This window comes from Ursus americanus, chromosome 5, assembly GCF_024610735.1.
Source record: "Ursus americanus isolate L20-20 chromosome 5, mUrsAme1.1.p, whole genome shotgun sequence".
In the NCBI taxonomy this organism is placed as follows: Eukaryota; Metazoa; Chordata; class Mammalia; order Carnivora; family Ursidae; genus Ursus; species Ursus americanus.
The window spans coordinates 53041622-53060084 of NC_142131.1; the positions used below are offsets into that span (position 1 = coordinate 53041622).

At 35.0% G+C, this 18463-nt stretch overlaps 1 protein-coding gene across 5 annotated transcripts in view; it reads right to left on the bottom strand.

Annotated features, from left to right (window-relative positions):
• Positions 1–18463, bottom strand: part of ANKHD1 (ankyrin repeat and KH domain containing 1) — a 118175-nt gene that overhangs the window by 40890 nt on the left and 58822 nt on the right. For 2 of the 5 annotated variants that reach the window (XM_087862210.1, XM_045794490.2), the window contains exons 11-13: positions 12952–13008; positions 3446–3533; positions 91–218 (exon numbers count right to left, since the gene is read on the bottom strand). In XM_087862210.1, the coding sequence (XP_087718336.1) occupies positions 91–218; positions 3446–3533; positions 12952–13008 (273 nt within the window). Of the gene's footprint in view, positions 1–90; positions 219–3445; positions 3534–12773; positions 13009–18463 lie in introns of those variants that run through there. The other 3 variants (XM_045794491.2, XM_045794492.2, XM_045794493.2) reach the window with 2 other exon arrangements.

Genomic DNA, 18463 nt, shown 5'->3' on the forward strand with positions numbered 1-18463 from the left:
TATGAAGCACCAAGACCAGGCAAACATATCTTTACTATCTTGTAATAATAATGTATATATTATTTATTTACTTATTTTTAGGTAGAATACCTTGAGTCGATGAGTAGGGTCAGCTCCATGAGCCAAGAGTAGCTCAACAACTGCCAGATGACCTCCTGCACATGCCAGCGACACTACCGTATGATCATTATTGGCTGTAGCCCTATTCACATTGGCACCTTCAAAGAAACATAACCAGCAATCTTAGGAAAAGGTGGAATCAAGCAAGTTCACAAATAATATCACTTTAGAGATTTTTTTTTGAAGTATGACATAGATAAAAAAAAGTACACAAATCATAAGTGTATGGTTGAAAATAAGTGAACACATTGGTGTAACCAGCACCCAGATCAAGAAATAGAACATTATCTACATACCAGAAGTCCCACACCTTGTGCCCTCTTTCAGTCACTACCCACCCTTCCAATGGTACTACTATCCTGACTTGCAAACTGGTTTTAGTTTTTAAACTTTATATGAATGAAATCATACAGTATATTCTTTTGTGTCTGACTTCTTTGGCTCAATATAATATTTGTGAGATTCATCCATAAGTTGCACGTAGCTGCAGTTCATTCATTCAATATCACTTTTAAAATGGAAACTCTAGAAGACTAAGATTAATAAGTATATACAGGTTAATGTAAGCATCAAATAATACCATTGTCTGTAACTCTCAAAATATTGTAAAGACATTTTTTTTTAAAAAGATTTTATTTATTTATTTGACACACAGAGAGACAGCCAGCAAGAGAGGGAACACAAGCAGGAGGAGTGGGAGAGGAAGAAGCAGGCTCCCAGTGGAAGAGCCTGATGTGGGGCTCGATCCCAGAACTCCGGGATCACGCCCTGAGCCGAAGGCAGACACTTAACGACTGAGCCACCCAAGCGCCCCAAAGACATTTTTTTTATCTACTTCTAGAATGTGGCAACATAGCCAGGTCTCAAAGTAGAGAAAACAGATTTTTTTTTAAAGATTTATTTATATATTTATTTGACAGAGAGAGACAGCCAGCGAGAGAGGGAACACAAGCAGGGGGTGTAGGAGAGGAAGAAGCAGGCTCCCAGTGAAGGAGCCTGATGTGGGGCTCGATCCTATAACGCTGGGATCACGCCCTAAGCTGAAGGCAGACGCTTAACGACTGAGCCACCCAGGCGCCCTGAGAAAACAGATTTTTTAAACAATATTTAAAAGATTTTTAATTTTCATATAGTGCATTTTAAGAGTCAGAGGGACCTGGATATGGAGAGAAGACAAGAATATCCAAAAATGTTATCTGAAAGGCTATTTTTTTTAAAAAAGATTTTATGTATTTATTTGACACAGAGAGACAGCCAGACAGAGGAAACACAAGCAGGGGGAGTGGGAGAGGAAGAAGCAGGCTCCCAGCGGAGGAGCCTGATGTGGGGCTCGATCCCATAACGCCAGGATCACACCCTGAGCCGAAGGCAGATGCTTAACGCCTGAGCCACCCAGGTGCCCCAATCTGAAAGGCTATTTAGTAAGTTGTTCAGTAGCTTTGTTCAACGTGACCTGAAGAAAGTCTAAATGCAAAACCTTTCTTGGCCTCCTTTTTGACAAATTGTTTTTAACCCCTAAAAAAAATTATAATGCGCCACAGTCTCAACTAGATAGTTAAGACTATAGCAATATTCCTTCTTCCTTAATTCCAGACTTAGTTTCTGAAGAGAAAAATAAACCCATGGGCAAAACCCACTATAATTAATTTAATTTTCAGAAATATCCAGCTGAACATAATCCTAACACATAAAAGTACCTTTTGGGAAGGGCAAACAAGACACACCAATAAACATTCTTACATTAGCAACATGTGATTATTTTAAAGTTGTTAATAATAAATTTAGATGATAGGATTGTTTAGTAGTTATTATAGCCTGGAAAGGCTATAATCAACACGCTCCTCCTCCTGACAAGTCTGATTACATGGTTAGCAGGATTGGTGCTGGGTATGATTAGACAACCCTTTTAGTCAAGGAGCCTGAGAGAATTCCAAAAGTTACCCATTTGTTTATTATTACATCAGTATGCTTGAGGTAAATAGCTTTTACAGACTACGTCATAACACTATGTAAAGATATGCCTTATTTGGTAGTAAAAATGTGCTATTAAGAAAATAAACCTAGTTTTATCAAATTAAATAAGTATATATAAAAGGATCAAATTTTATACTGCTTTTGTAGTGGCACAAAATATCTGAGTTCTGTTCAAATGTAGGTATAAAATTTTTATTTTTTAAATAAAATTCTTATCTTTAGGGGCTCGGTCAGTTAAGTGCCTGCCTTCAGCTCAGGCCATGATCCCAGAGTCCTGGGATTGAGACCTGCATCGGGCTCCCTTCTCAGTGGGGAGTCTGCTTCTCCCTCCCCTCCCACTCATGCCCTCTCTTGCTATCTCTGTTGCTGTCTCTGTCTCTTCCTCTCAAATAAATAAATAAAATCTTAAAAATATATATATTTTAAAATTCTTATTTTAACAACATGACATCACCTGAGTGGACTTTCCTTGTATTTTACCATCCTACCCCAGGATCTTTTTTTTTTTTTTTAAAGATTTTATTTATTTATTTGACAGGGATAGAGACAGCCAGTGAGAGAGGGAACACAAGCAGGGGGAGTGGGAGAGGAAGAAGCAGGCTCATATCGGAGGAGCCTGATGTGGGGCTCGATCCCATAGCGCCGGGATCACGCCCTGAGCCGAAGGCAGACGCTTAACCGCTGTGCCACCCAGGCGCCCCCCTACCCCAGGATCTTACATCAGATGCTAGAGTACCTCTAACGCTATACACAGAGTTAGGCTGAACCAAATGAAATTGCAGATATTACCATTTTTGATGCATAAAATGACAGTTCTGTGGTTCAACCTAACACGGGTTTAGCAGTATTTCACTTTTCGATAGTGAACAGTTTTGAACTTTCTCTTCACCCATCATGCAAACTTCTTCGCCTAAATATATTCTAATAATAGAACCTCTAAAGGAATATAAAAATAATACATTACACCCTTGTATATGTGGTTAATTCAACTGTAAACAATAGTGGCAGACTTTCTGCCTTCCTACCCCACCTTCCAGCAGACCTGCCTTATCATTAAGTGCTGAACAATATCTACTAAATATAGCTGGATATTTTACATTTGGCTTTTCCAACTTTGGGTAGCAATAATATGTTGCTTAGTTGCCAAACTTCAAATTCAAAACTGCTATAGAAAAATCCCAAGAAGTACCTCATGAACTCTACACTTACTAAATAAAATACAGCAACAAAAGACTAGGATACAATACTTGTACTGTAGGGAAAATAGCTCTAACATAAATGGCACCAGTTTAGGATTTTTTTTTCCCAGAAATTACAGCTTCTTACAAATGATGACTTGTGCTTCCCTTACCTTTGCTAATAAGAAACTGCACAGTGCACAAATGACCAGCTCTTGCAGCTTTCATCAAAGGTGTTCTTCCACCCTCAGATTCATGTTCCTATTAAAGAAAGAAACAAACAAAAAACCCCATCAGCGTCAATTCATTAACCATCTAATTTAAACACTTAGTACAAATGACATGAGAAATAAGAAGATTTAATACTTACCATAGCCACTTATACTACCTTTCTCAATTCCTCCAAAATGTAGGATTAATTTCAGTGCACAGGAGATGGTGTAACTTTTTAAGGGCAAGTTCACTTTTGCATACCAAACAATAGCATTTAAAGGTATTACTTATGTTTAGTTTGAGCCTCAAAGAGAAATAGCTGCATTTTTCTAACCCTGAGGTAAAAAAGATGTCTTCCTAACTATTCATATGAATTATGAAAAAGAACCTTAGTCTTACACGTAATTAGGAAGATCCTGATCTTATCATATTAGAAACCAATAAGAACTCCATCACAGGACAGAAACCAGTCTCTCTTTTTTAAAAATTTTATTTATTCAGAAACCAGTCTCTGAAGAAAAACACTAAACACTATGGTATTTCAAGAGTAAAGAGAGAAAAAAAAGGAAAAAACATACCAATAAGCAGACGTTTTTTTTAGACTAGAAATGAAATATGTGAATAGTGAAAGGCAAAGAAGCAGTTTTATAATAGCAGAAAGATTGTTATTCCTTCTAGGAGGTTTGCCAGGAAGAGGAATGAATGAAAAAACAGCTTGCTACCACCGTAATATCAAATGCCCCTAAAACGAGCTTGCTAATATGCTAAGTAGTACTGTTGGGAGAACTGTGAACTCTTATTACATTCATCTAAGTATTAAAATGTAGCTGACTGATGAGTACTGGGTGTTGCACATAAGTGATGAACCTCACTGAATTTTACTCCAGAAACCAATCTTGCATTGTATGTTAACTAAATTTTAAATAAAAATAAACAAATAGGGTGCCTGGGTGGCTCAGTTGGTTGGGTGTCTGTCTTTGACTCAGGTGTCCCGCATCAGGCTCCCTGCTCAGCAGGGAGTCTGCTTCTCCCTCTGCCTCTTCCCTCTGCTCAAGCTCTCTCTCTCAAATAAATAATAAATAAAAATAAGTAAATAAATAAAATAAAATGTAGCTGATACACCGCTTCTATGGAAACTCGCTCACCTATCCCGTTTCATTATGTATGTAAACATTAATTTCTGTTGTTCTGCTCCTCTTTTGTTACTAAGAAAAACTTCATAAAGGGGCGCCTGGGTGGCTCAGTCTCTGCCTTTGGCTCAGGTCATGATCCCAGGTTCCTGGGATCAAGCCCCACGTAGGGTTCCCTGCTCACCGGGGAGTCTGCTTCTCCCCCTCCCTCTACCCCTCCATCCCACTCATGTGTGTGCTCTCTCTCTCAAGTAAATAAACAAAATCTTAAAAAAAAAAAAGAAGAAAAACTTGAGAACAGTGCTTAAGTCAAGCTTTACATCAGCTATATTCTAATTAACTCAGAGAATCCTTTAGCTACCACAGTCAACTTAAAAATAGTGGGCTCAGGGAGCCTGGCTGGCTCAGCCACTGGAGTATGCAACTCTTGATCTCTGGGGTTGAGTTTGAGTCCCACAGTGGGTGTGGAAATTACTTTAAAAATCTTTTTTAAAAAAGATAGATTTATTTATTTATTTATTTATTTATTTATTTATTTATTTATTTGAGAGCGCGAGCAGGCACACGAACAAGCAGGAGGGGCAGAGAGAGAGGGAGAGAAAATCTCAAGCAGACTCCATGCTGAGTGTGCAAGCCCAACATGGGGCTTGATCACATGACCCTGAGATCATGATCTGAGCTGAAATCAAGAGTCAGAGGCTTAACCAGCTAAGCCACCCAGGTACCCCTAAAAAATAAAAAATAAAAAAAAATAGCGTGCTCTGCCAACAGGATGCTTTTCAGTCTGTTTATATAACTATACCTAATCTACAACTTGGGCAAACTAATGAGAAATAAGTAGATTGTCAACCCAATGGAAACTTTAAACTGGCCTGCAGTGAATAGACTTATGCTCTAAAAGAGATTTAAAAATTTTTATCTTGATAGTACAGAATCTCTCAACCTCTTATAAAAATTAATTTATGTTTTGACTTCTTCTTATACATATTGATGAGGTGACAATCTTTACTAACTTTAAAATACAGAAGATCGTTAATACAGGTGATGCCAAAATCATTTGGCTTTGTAATGGATTTTGAATTTACATTAAAATGTAGGCAAATCTAACATTCTGGCAATGTACTTAAAAGAAATGGAATATATATTATGAAGACCTCATTCAAAAAGAGCTAGAAAGCTGTTCAGTTTTTCCATCTCACTTTTTTTCTGAATTAACAATGCAATCAACTACACACTGGAAATAAATTGCGCCTTTGGCAATTTGTTATTTCCACTCCTGACTCAAGGCCTTTCTGCTCAAGCTGTTCTTCCTTCCTTGTAATACTTCTCTATTAGCTCCTTTTCATCCTTCACATCTCAAGCCAAACGTTATTTCCTCAGGGTAGACCTTCCTGAACTTCCTGACTCAATTACTCTTTCTATTACAAATCTTCCTCGATTTACAATGGGGTTACGTATGGATAAACCCATTTTAAGTTGAAAATATCTTAAGTTGAAAGTGCATTTAATACACCTAACCTACCAAATATCATAGCTTAGCTAAGCCTACCTTAAACATGCTCCGAGCATTTGCCCACAGTTGGGACAAAATCATCAAGCATGAAGTCTACTTCATAATAAAGTACTTAAAATCTCATGTAATGAATGAATACTGTACTGAAAGTGAGAAACAATGATTCTGAGTTCATAATGGTTGCGAATGCATTGGTTGTTTATCCTTGAGATCACGTGGCTCACCGTAGCTGCTGCTCACTGCTGCGGCCCAACATCATGACAGTATCCTACCATATACCGCCAGCCCAGGAAAATGTCAAAATTCAAAATTCGAAGTATGGTTTCTACTGAATGCGTATCAGTTTTGCACCATCATAAAGTTGAAAAATCGTAAGTGAACCATTGTAAGTCCGGGACCATCTGTATGGACATAGCTATATGAACCACTCCTTCATAAGTTTTAATCACATATTAGTTTGTATAACTATTTGGCTAACATGTCTCTGCCACTAGACTGTAAGCTCCATGAGAACACCAATCGTGTCCATTTTTGCTTACCATTACATATCTAATGTCTAAAACAATAAAGTGCGTGAATATGGTTTACCAAGAAGGAACCTAAGTGTAACTGACCTCTCAAATCTTCCCTCTTAGTACTGAGGTTTGAAGTTTTAATTTTCTACTAGGTAAATAAGAGAAAGAAAAGTTAATTTAACAAGAAATTAAGGGTAGTAGCTAAACTCAGAGTTAGACATTCATTGTATTTGATAATACATTGTTACTAGAACATGGGTGGGCAAATATTAACATCACTTTTCTTTTCCTTTTTCTTTCTTTATCTCTTAGGACTACCAGTGACACCCATCAGCATAACTAGGTCCCGTGAGTAGTGGCAAAGACAAAAGACTATGAAAGCCCTCCTTTAGAATAAACTTTCAAAATAACTGTTAGTTCTATATATATAAAATATTACTGTAGCTAAGACAAAAAATCAGTCCCAAGATCCTCACCCAAGCCAAATTTCAAAATTCAACATACTAATAAAATTTCTGAAGTAAAAGGTGTGAAAAGCTATTTTATTTTCCTCCCTATAAATATATACATATATTTCGGTTTTGAAAAACATAATTATATTTGAGAAAATTGTAGGTAAAAAAATGCCCCAACTTTATAATGTATTTATAATATTTCATGTCCTAAAATCAATCATGTAAATACTACAACATATATAATTTGCCCCAAAATATATGACCGCTAAAACCTTCTCTTAAAATAGGAATCAGGGGCATCTGGGTGGCTCATTTGCTTGAGTGGCCAACTCCTGATTTTGGTGTGGGTCATGATCTTGGGGTCCCAGGATAGAGACCTGCATTGGGCTCTGTGCTCAGTGGTGAGTCTGTTTGAGCCTCTCTCTCTCTCTCTCTCTGCCCCCCCACCCCTGCTCTCTGTGCGCACATGCGCTCTCTCTCTCACTCTAAATAAATCGATCTCTAAAATAAGAATCAAATTTCTATATACTACTTCCTTATGAATGTTGGGTTTGTTAGCAAAGCCAATATTTGTTCTAGATCAATCAAATTTTAGGATATAAATTATGGTAGTTTTCCTTCATGAACACAGAAAGTTATTTTCCAAGGTTATAACCTTAAATATTGCATACTGTAACATTTCTTCTTTCTCTATTCTTAGCAATAGCTCGAACAATAAAGAGTTTATTTATTCCTTGAACATCTGGTAAAACTCACCTATAAATTCATCTGAGCTTCTTCCTTTCTTTGGATGGATGACTTTAAACTACCAATTCAACGTGTGATATGCTTATTGTTCTACTGAGGTTTCCTATTCATGAGTCAGTTTTGATAAATTTATATATTCACAGAAAAAAAAATCAGCATTCACCTCATGTAAGTATTCAAATTTATTGATTGTTCATGCGATTACCTTATAAATTTTAAAGAGCTCTACTACAGCATATAATTGTAACTCCCTTTAAATTTCTACCATTTACCTGTGCCTTTCCCTTTAAAAAAAAAGTTTGCCTTATTTTATCTATTTCAGTAGTTGTGTTTTGTTGTTGTTGTTAAATCAGCTTTTAAGTTTGCTTTTCTTCCCTATTTTTTAATCCTTATTTTTTGTTTTCTATTCTATTCTCTTTTATTATTTCCTTCCTTCATGGTGCTGTTTGTTGTTCTTTTATTAGCTTCATTTACTTTCATTTTATGTATATAAAAAAAACTTTCCTTCCAAGGACACTTTAGCTGTATCCTCTCACCTAAGTTTTGATGTGTAGTTTTTGTGAGAATTTCTTTGTAATTTTTACTGTGATTGCCTCGTTAACCCATGAATTATGTAAAAGTATTTTTTCTTCATTTTCTAGGTGAATGGGATTTTTTTAAAAAAGGTTTTATTGTTAATTTGTAATTTTAAAGCAATATAGATCAAAGAATTTAGTCCATGGGACTAAGGAGTTTGTTTTAAAGACTTTGTAGCCTAAAACACAGACAATTTTTATACATGGTCCGTGTACTGGAAAAGAATACATAGTATATATAATGGAAACAATGTTAGCTACTTACAAGAGCAAATCTGGTTTTTCTATTCTTAACAAGTATTTTGTCTGCTTGATCAGTTTCATACAGAAGTCTGTGGAAAAAATCTTGTCATCACAAATGTAGACTTATCTTTATTGTAACTTTGTAATTTTCTATTTTCTTTAGAAGGTAGATTATTAGTTACTGATTAATAACTGATTGCTATTATCAGCTGAAGGAATATTTATCTCTAAAAATACTTTTGGCTTAAAATCCCATTTCATCAGATATTAATATTGCCTTACATATTTTTTTCCATCACTTTGTCAACCTTCCCCTATCTGACACAATCTGCTAGATTTTGATTTTTAATCTAATTCAAAAGGCTTTCCCTTTAACAACTGTGTTCAACAGATTTATATTTGTTCTGATCAACTGATATATTTTGCTTAAAAAAAACCTTTAAAGTTATTTAGTACCCAATCCTCCTCTCCTGAACAACACAGGGACCCTAGCATGGCTTCTCAACCTCCTAACACATCTTTCTGAATTTCACGCTATTGCGGTCTAGAATTTTAGTATTACTTTGGTTTTAAGCATAGAAATTTTGGTTTTGTATTAAAAAATTTATATTTATAATGTTTTACTAATTTCTTTGCTTACCGTAGCTTCCTGCATCCCACGCCTTCTGTCTCATTGATGTACATATCTTTTAGTAGTTCTTTTGGCAAGGATCTGAGGTGGTAAGCTCTTTTATTCTTTGTAGATCTGAAAATAAGCTTACTTTTCCTTCTCTGGAAGAGTAGTTGAGTACAGAATTCTATTTTTTTTTTCTTGGTATTTGGAGGATATTACTTCCCACTGTCTTCTAAGATTATTACTGTTGATGAGAATCTGCTGTCAAAAATTTGATTGTTGTTCCTTTAAAATAATGCATCTTTTCCCCTCTAGTAGCTTCTAAGATAGTGTTCTTTATCTTTCAAATTCTACAGTTTCATTTGTTTTACTTATTAATTTTTCAATCAAGTATTCATTTCTGGCTTCAATTTCAGAAAATTCTCTATCATTATCTCTTCGAACATTGCCTCTACTTTGTATTTCTATCCTCTCATTCAGGAACTTCAAATGTGTGGTAGAGCTTCTCATCTACCCTCTTTTTCTCAATTTCTCTTTCATAAAATCTTCCATTTCTTTATGCTATATTGTGTTATTTCTTGTTTAATCACCTTATTCGCTAATTTTTTATTCAACTGTGTCCAATATACTATTTATCCCATATATTTTTTATTTCCACAACTTTCCCTCCCACAAAGTTTAAATTTTTTATTTCATACCCATCTGTTCTTAATTAATAATTATTGGCTTTCATTTCATTGTCTCACACTGTTTTATGGCTACTGGTTATAGTTTAAAATAAGCACGTTTAAACTCTTTTATTTCAATTGCCTGGGCTTTTATTCTCCTATTTTGCTGCTTTTTGTTTGTTTGCTTACATTTTGACTATCCACATAGATTTGCTCTTGAGCTTCATAATTTTTTTTGAAAAGTTCATTTTGCATGAGAGTTTTTTCTTTTCTTTCTATCCACAAATTTATCCCTTCTCATCAGATGGTTTGAAAGTTGCCTGAATCTGGCCCTAAAAGCCCATTTCGACAGTAGATTTTTCACTGGCAACTTAAACTTCAGGTCTCATGGAGTAATTTCAGTTCTGCTCACTAAGTCAAAAAATAGTGTCTTCCAAGTTCTTAGTTGCACTGTTGTCTTTGCATCTTCATTCTACCAAGAACAAGTAGATAATTTCTAACTGCAACTGTAGGAAGCTGCTTGCAGCTTTTTTCCCGTCTTGGTTCACAGGTGGGGGCAATAAGGTCCGAGTTTCTTGCTTTAGTCAAGTAGACTTGATCTACTAGCCTGCTCCATTTGTGATGCACTCAGTCCCTATTGCCCTACAGATACTGAGATTCCAGGCTCCATGCCCCGGTCCCCCTTTTTAAATATTTTAATTTTCCTTGGGCCTATAGCTTCAGCTGTGGATCCCTGCTCCATTTCTAGTCCAGTGTTCTTTAATTTTGTTTCTGACTATAGCTACATATTTTTAGTTTAGCTTGTTTTTCTCCCATATTTTATTTATTATATCTATGTACTTCAAACAATAGAGAACAGAGAGGTTTCAAAATATACTAACACTGACTTTACCTTCTTGACTGGATGTCATTTGTACTTATATTTAAACACACTAGAGATAGCTGAAAAGGACTCATTCAACATACAATAACCTAGAATTCTAGAGAGAACTTGGCCTTTAAAATAAAAGGTATTAGGAGTTTTGTGTATTTCACAAATAGCTTTAGATCAAGAAAAAAATAGATAAAAGTTTTCTAACTTCGAAGAGTAAAACTAAAAAATATGTATATATGTTATTCCTTAATAGAAAGTTAACATTTAAAAAGTGGGGGTCATATTTAAAGTTAATTAAGGTAAGCTCATCAGTAATGGTTGAAATATATTGGTAAATGGATAATTAGAACTTTATAAGTCCCCTAAAAATCTTATCCATGAAAAATACACTGCAAAGTTCTGGTTCTGATGAATAAGCACACGGAGGAAAAAAGGTGGGTTTTTTTTCCCAATTGGACTTAGATAACAAAATCTAATTTAAAATTAAGTTTATTTTTTAAAAAATAAGTTGATTTCCATTAAAATCACAGCCATGGACACCCAAGGTATACATCTAAGGGTTGTAACTATATCACAGAGGCAGTACTTCTCCGAGTTGGAGGAGGACATTGTCAAGGGAAAGACCAGAATCACAGGAGAGGGAGGGAGACTGTTTTATACTACATATGTACTAGAGGATTCTGATGTTCTCCCCTGGGGGTATGTTCTTCCAATCCACCACTGTATTTTAATTATTACCTTAGTGATCTGCTGTTACTGATCTTATTCATATCCCTTAGGACAACTGAGATGGAAAAAAGATGGAGGCACCACTCTAGGACTGTGTTTAGCTCAGTTTCTAAAAATCACAAGTAACAAAGAGAAAAACCAAACTTACTCGGTTTGGCTAGAGGAAGAATGATGGATTACAAAGCAAAGATGGAAAGGGAAGAGAACAACACTGATGCAGAATAATCTATGGACTCTAGCAATGTCTCAAAGTGTGGAGTATGGAAAACTTGCCATCAGAATCTCCTGGGATATCATTTAAAATGCAGATTCCCCATTTCAGATGTGCTGAATCTGAACCTCTAATAAAAGTGGAGCCACAAAGCACATTTTAAAAAAGTATCCCAAGTTCTGAGACTTACAGCTTAGAGAGAGGGATTTATAATCGTGTTTCCTTTAACCAATCCGGGGAGAAAGAAATACTTTATCTGAAATAACACTCAGCTTTACATTCTTGATAGGAGCCTGAGATACTATACAACTGAGTAAAAATTCATGTTTTCACATAATGTTTTGTGAAATATATTATTTACTTGAACAAAATAGAATGAATATAGCAATTTCTCATTCAACAAGCCAATAATGAAGATGCTTAATAAGCCTTATGATTAAGAGTGGCTTGATAGTGAAGAATTTATTTCAGAAGGCATAAGCTAATTGTGATACAATCACAATTTATTCCTGATTTTAATAAAAATAAGCACTGCTTCCTGAGTTTAAACAAATCTCTCTGGATTAAAATGGATACTAAATTTGCTTGACTCTTAAAACCATCAGGCACAAATTCAAAACATTTTCTCAAAAGAAATGTTTGCTTATGAATAAGCATTTACCTTCTTAAAAACGAATTTCAAAATGGAATTACAGGGGACAATTTTACAAAAATAATTTTAACTTCATAGAAATTAATGGCATGAATAGTATAGTAAATGTTTCACTAATTTTTTTTTGTTTATTTGAGGATTATATAAAAAACGATCCAATATCACTCCCTAAGTCTGAGTTTCAGATTTTTGATGAACAAAATTGAATGCAAAGGACTTCATAACTGAGATTTTCTCTCTGTAGTATGTTGAATCTCCCAGTAAGGAAGAATGCAAAAGAACTATCTGAATAAGAAAATCTATTTTCACCTGAGAAATTTTTTAGGAATACCACATAAAAAGAATACTAAGGAAGCAAACTACTAGTAACATAAATCTCTTTTTATTGGAACTTCATAATCTTTTTCAATTGAAGAAGATTCCTTTGTCACCCAGCAAGGTCCTGGAACTTCTTGGCTGGAATTCAGATATCCAGAGTTCTGGTTACCTACAACATCTATTCCTTATGTAGTAGCTTACAAGCATCAAAGGCCTCCCTCACCTGATGCTTGGCCGGATCTATGCCCTCCAAAATAGTCTTCATGTCCTCCTGCTTGTCCTGTGAAAGGAAAAAGAAGAACTCACGGATCTTATTCCAAAAATGAAAATCACATTTGGCCATGAAGACCTTGTGACTGGTATTTCAGGTGCTGGGCTTTGTAAACTCAGGATCTTCAACTAAAAAGATTCTCATCTATAGAGACCATAATCTCAGAAGTAGACTATTTTTTTTTTAAGGGTCTGATAATGTGGTTCTCTACAATATAACTTCAATATAAACTTTAACACATAGAAAAATTCTGCTCAATTACTTGAACTTATGCCTTTATTTTCAAATACAACTAGAGCCACAGAATCAAGAGCAGTGTCTTAATATCTAACCAAAGAAAATAACTAAATCAAAGGATTTGGGAATATCAGAAGTTGGGAGAAAAAGTAAGGAAAATACTATAAAGTGTTTAAATAGTTTTATAGTTTTCTCCCTGATTATAAATGCCCTTAGTACTCATACTTTTCAACTAAAACAGGAACTTCCAAAGAACTTGAGATATAGAATAGATCTATTTTCTCTCAATCTAGACTTGTGACAGAGAGAAAGTATTTGAAGGTGAGACAGGGATACAGCAGAAGAAACTGCAATAAACTTTCAGTCACTAACCCGGGTCAACTAAGTCTCCAAAAAAAAGAAACATGGCCTAGAGAAAGCTTCACTCTTTTTTTTAACTTTTGAAAAAAAGATTTACTTATGTATTTTAGAGAGAGAGAGAGAGAGAGAGAGCACGCACACATGTGTGCAGGGCACATACAAGGGGAGGGGCACAGGGAGAGGGAGAGAATCTCAAGCAGACTCCGGGCTGAGTAAGGAGCTCGCAGGTGTGGGGGCAGGGCTCATCTCATGACCCTTGAGATCACAACCTAAGCTGAAATCCTAAGTGTGGCGCTTAACCACCTAAGCCACCCAGGTGCTCTGAGAAAACTTCACTTTTTAGTCACTCCTACCTCTTACTTGGGTGATGTGCTTACCTTACGGGGATGTATGCTCCTATGGTAGAGATTTGGTGAGAAAGTATGCTGAGACAACTATAGAATTTGAAGAAGATATTAGGATTCACTTCCTCTCCCTGCCCCAACCCCACATGATGTTCAACAAATCACAAGCCTCATTCCAATACAAATAATAAGTACAAAGTATCCAACAGAGAACCTACTAAGAAATTCCTACAAAAATGGAAACAATAAAATTTTAGTCAAATATCCCCTATACTTCCAAATAAATTAAAGAGAACCTGAACTCTTTAAATAACCGAACAAAGTGATATAACAACAAGAAGAGATTTAAAAGTAAATTGGAAGAACAGAAGAAACTAAGTAATAATGAACTAATGAAACCATGAAAACCACATAGAAGCAGAAATGTACAGAAAAAATAGTGACCTGGAGGATGGGCTTAAGAAAAACAATTCAGAGGAAAAAAGAAAGAAATGCAAAGAATTGGACACAAAGATAAAAGGAACAAGAAAAATCCAATATATGAATAATAAATATCCCAGAAGAAAACAGAATAGAAAAAGAAGCATTCAAGGATATAATACAAGAAAACTGAAGGAGGGGGAGGAGAGAAGACCTAAGAGGATGACCTAAAATCTTCTCATTAATTTCCAGGAAAAATTAATATAAAATAATAAACAAGAATATTCTGATGAAATCACAGAGGTTTAAAAGTATAATGAAAGACTCTTATAATCCAGGCAAAAAAAGGAAGTTACTTACACATAATGGGGAATATTCTAGCAAGCTTTGGAAATATTCAGCACCAGAAGACAGCATTAGGGTTTAAAATTTTGAGGAGAAAAAAAAAAAAAAAGCAAACCAATAATTCTATATATGGCTACATTCATTTATAAATACAACATATAGTAGTCTCAAAAATGCGAGCACCTGTGAATTCCTTTTTTGGGGGAGGAAAGTAGATTCAAATCAAAATACCAATATCAGCCAGCCAAAAAATGAGTTGGATTTAGGAACTCAGGAATTAAGAGGCTACATACTACAAAAGAGTAGTAATGTAAAGACAGGAAACAACAATTGTTGGAGAGGATGTGGAGAAAGGGGATCCCTCTTACACTGTTGGTGGGAATGCAAGTTGGTACAGCCACTCTGGAAAACAGTGTGGAGGTCCCTTAAAAAGTTAAAAATTGAGCTACCCTATGATCCAGCAATTGCACTACTGGGTATTTACCCCAAAGATACAGATGTAGTGAAGAGAAGGGCCATATGCACCCCAATGTTCATAGCAGCATTGTCCACAATAGCTAAATCGTGGAAGGAGCCGAGATGCCCTTCAACAGATGACTGGATTAAGAAGATGTGGTCCATATATACAATGGAATATTACTCAGCCATCAAAAAGAATGATTTCTCAACATTTGCTGCAACATGGATGGGACTGGAGGAGATAATGTTAAGCGAAGTAAGTCAAGCAGAGAAAGACAATTATCATATGGTTTCACTCATTTATGGAACATAAGAAGCAGGAAGATTGGTAGAAGAAGAAAGGGAAGAAGAAAGGGGGTGGTAAACAGAAGGGGGAATGAACCACGAGAGATTATGGACTCTGGGAAACAAACTGAGGGCTTTGGGAGGGGAGGGGAATGGGATAGGCTAATGATGGGTAGTAAAGAGGGCACATATTGCATGGTGCACTGGGTGTTATATGCAAGTAATGAATCATGGAACTTTACATCAAAAACTAGGGATGTACTCTATGGTGACTAACATAATATAATAAAAAAATATTATTATAAAAAAAACCCAAAAAATACACCAAAAACCCCAAAATCAAAAGAGTAAGGTAAACACTGAATACCCTAAATATACAGTTAAACAACTGTGAGAAATAGTGTCAAAAAACAGACTGTAAATATAAATGTTATAAAACCATGACAATGCAAAAATAAAATAACTCATGCAAATCCTATAGTGGAAGATACATTATTCCCCTCTTTCAGAATGAAGTCAATAGATACTGTCTATTTGATTTTTTTTGAAAAAAATCAATGTTAAAGATAAAAAATATTTCAAAATTTGCATTTGTAAACGATGTCTGAATACTCTTTCAGAAAGTAACTTTGTCTTTTATGCAGTTCACACAAAAGCTTTGGGAACAATTAATAAGCAGCTCATAGAGCTACCTGGAATACAGAAAGATTTTTTAGATAAACATGGGGACTATGATCAAAGATTAGAAAATTAAACCATTAAGAAAGAAAGAGAGAAAGAAAGGGAAGAAAAAAGAGAGAAAAGAAAGAAAAAGAAAGGAAGGAAGGAAGGAAGGAAGGAAGGAAGGAAGGAAGGAAGAGGGAACTCACTCTAATTCATGTTAATAAAAATGTGGGGAATCAGGACTCAGCATTAATAGAAATGCAGACTGGTTCAGCGCTTTTTTTTTTTTTTTTTTAAAGATTTTGTTCATTTATTTGACAGAGATAGAGACAGCCAGCGAGAGAGGGAACACAAGCAGGGGGAGTGGGAGAGGAAGAAGCAGGCTCATAGCGGAGGAGCCTGATGTGGGGCTCGATCCCGTAACACCGGGATCACGCCCTGAGCCGAAGGCAGACGCCTAACCACTGTGCCACCCAGGCGCCCCTGGTTCAGCACTTTTGAACAATTTGGCAGCAGCTATCAAAATTTTAGATGTGGATCCTCTGATAACCAATAATTTCATTTCTAGGGATTTATCCCTACAGATATATTCACAAAAGTAGAAAAGATATGTAAATATGTTTAACAATACTTAGTGTAGCACATTTATAATATTTAAAAACTATAATAACCCAGAAGTTTATGAATAAATAAATGGTCAATAAATTACATAGAACCCTGGGTACCTGTGAAAAAGAATGAGAAATCTATAGGGACTAACATAGAAAAATATTGTAAGAAAAAAGTTACAGAAGAGTATATGTGATAACAAATCCATTCATATAAAAAAAGACATATTGTTCACATACATGGACTATATATATATGCTTGGGGGATAGAAACATCTAGGAGGACAAATAACATAATGCTGAAATTTAAAAAAAAATTTATGAAAGAGGATCTGGTCCACATTTCTACTTCATAAGATTTAATATAGGTAACAAATTAATCTTTCAGAATTTTTTCTTTTGCGGGAAGTCCATATCAAATCTCATTTCCAAGGAAATAAATTCCACAAATAAGAACCAGAAAGCGTTAACACATCCATGTCCAAATCGCTTAGTTTCAACTATTTAAAAAAAAATGCCCAAAAAAGTTCATTTGGCTGGTAGAATAAAATCCAACGAAAGCAAAGAGTCAGAGAGCCTACTTTATGGTTAGGGATGAAAATCAGTGATAGACCATTATGACATATTCAAAGCACCCAATTTCCTCATCAGTGCCAAAGTGCTTCAATTTTTATTAAAATATTAAAAATGTTAACAAACAAACCTTAAAAGCTATGGTCAACACTACAGAGAAAATCAGTATAGTAAAAACCCAAATTCTATCTCAATAAGGAATTATACAAAACACTGAACATTAGTAACTGTTTCTTTCAACATATGTGACTTTTCATCATACACACATAAAATATCTCTGGAAGGATAACAGGAAATGAACATTATTGCCAATGGAGAGGGAAAGTAGGTGCCCACAGGACAGTTTTATGTTTGAATTTTGAACCATGTAAAGATATCACCTATTTAAAACTAAGAAAAAAATTTTCAATCAATTACAAATTTATAAAAAAAAATAATTTAGCCACAATAACAAGGAAAATAAGTACTGATACGGGACCAACTTCCACTCAATATGGCAAAGACACCATAATTAGCAATGCCATGTACCTACCATACTTCTTTAGGTTGGTTCTATTTATTTACTCTGATCCATTTAATCTAAAACAGATTCATTGTGAGCATAAAGAAAAAAACATGCTCTATCTCATATCCTTGGTATCCTCTCCCTCTTCCACCCCTATCTTCAAGGTGGCAAACATCTTCAAGTAAAATCGCATTCTAAATTCCTTGTCTCTCATTGAACATTGCCTGAGTATACTTCAAAGCCAAAGCTAAAAACAATCCTACACAAAGGACATTTTGAAAAATTTTAAGGTATGAAAGATAAGAAGATGTAACACAAGTTTATCCTGCTACTTGAAATAAACTTTAACTTCAAGAAAAAAGAATTTACTTGTAATTGAATAATTCCAAAGATAACTGAAAGACTTATATTCTTGAGGAAATAATTCATTTAAAATAAAAATTCATGTCAAGGAAACTCTTCCTACTTCTTTAGCAGTATTTAAGTAGAATAAAATATTAATAGATGACTTAGGATTGAAGAGGTAATGATTTAGCATTATAATGCCAGATTATTTTTTATTGGGGTAGCCTTACTAAGTTAATTGTATATTTTAGGGATTAATAACTTTTCTTTTTTTCCTTTTAAGTAGAGTTCATGCCCAGCGTGGGGCTCAAACTCATGAT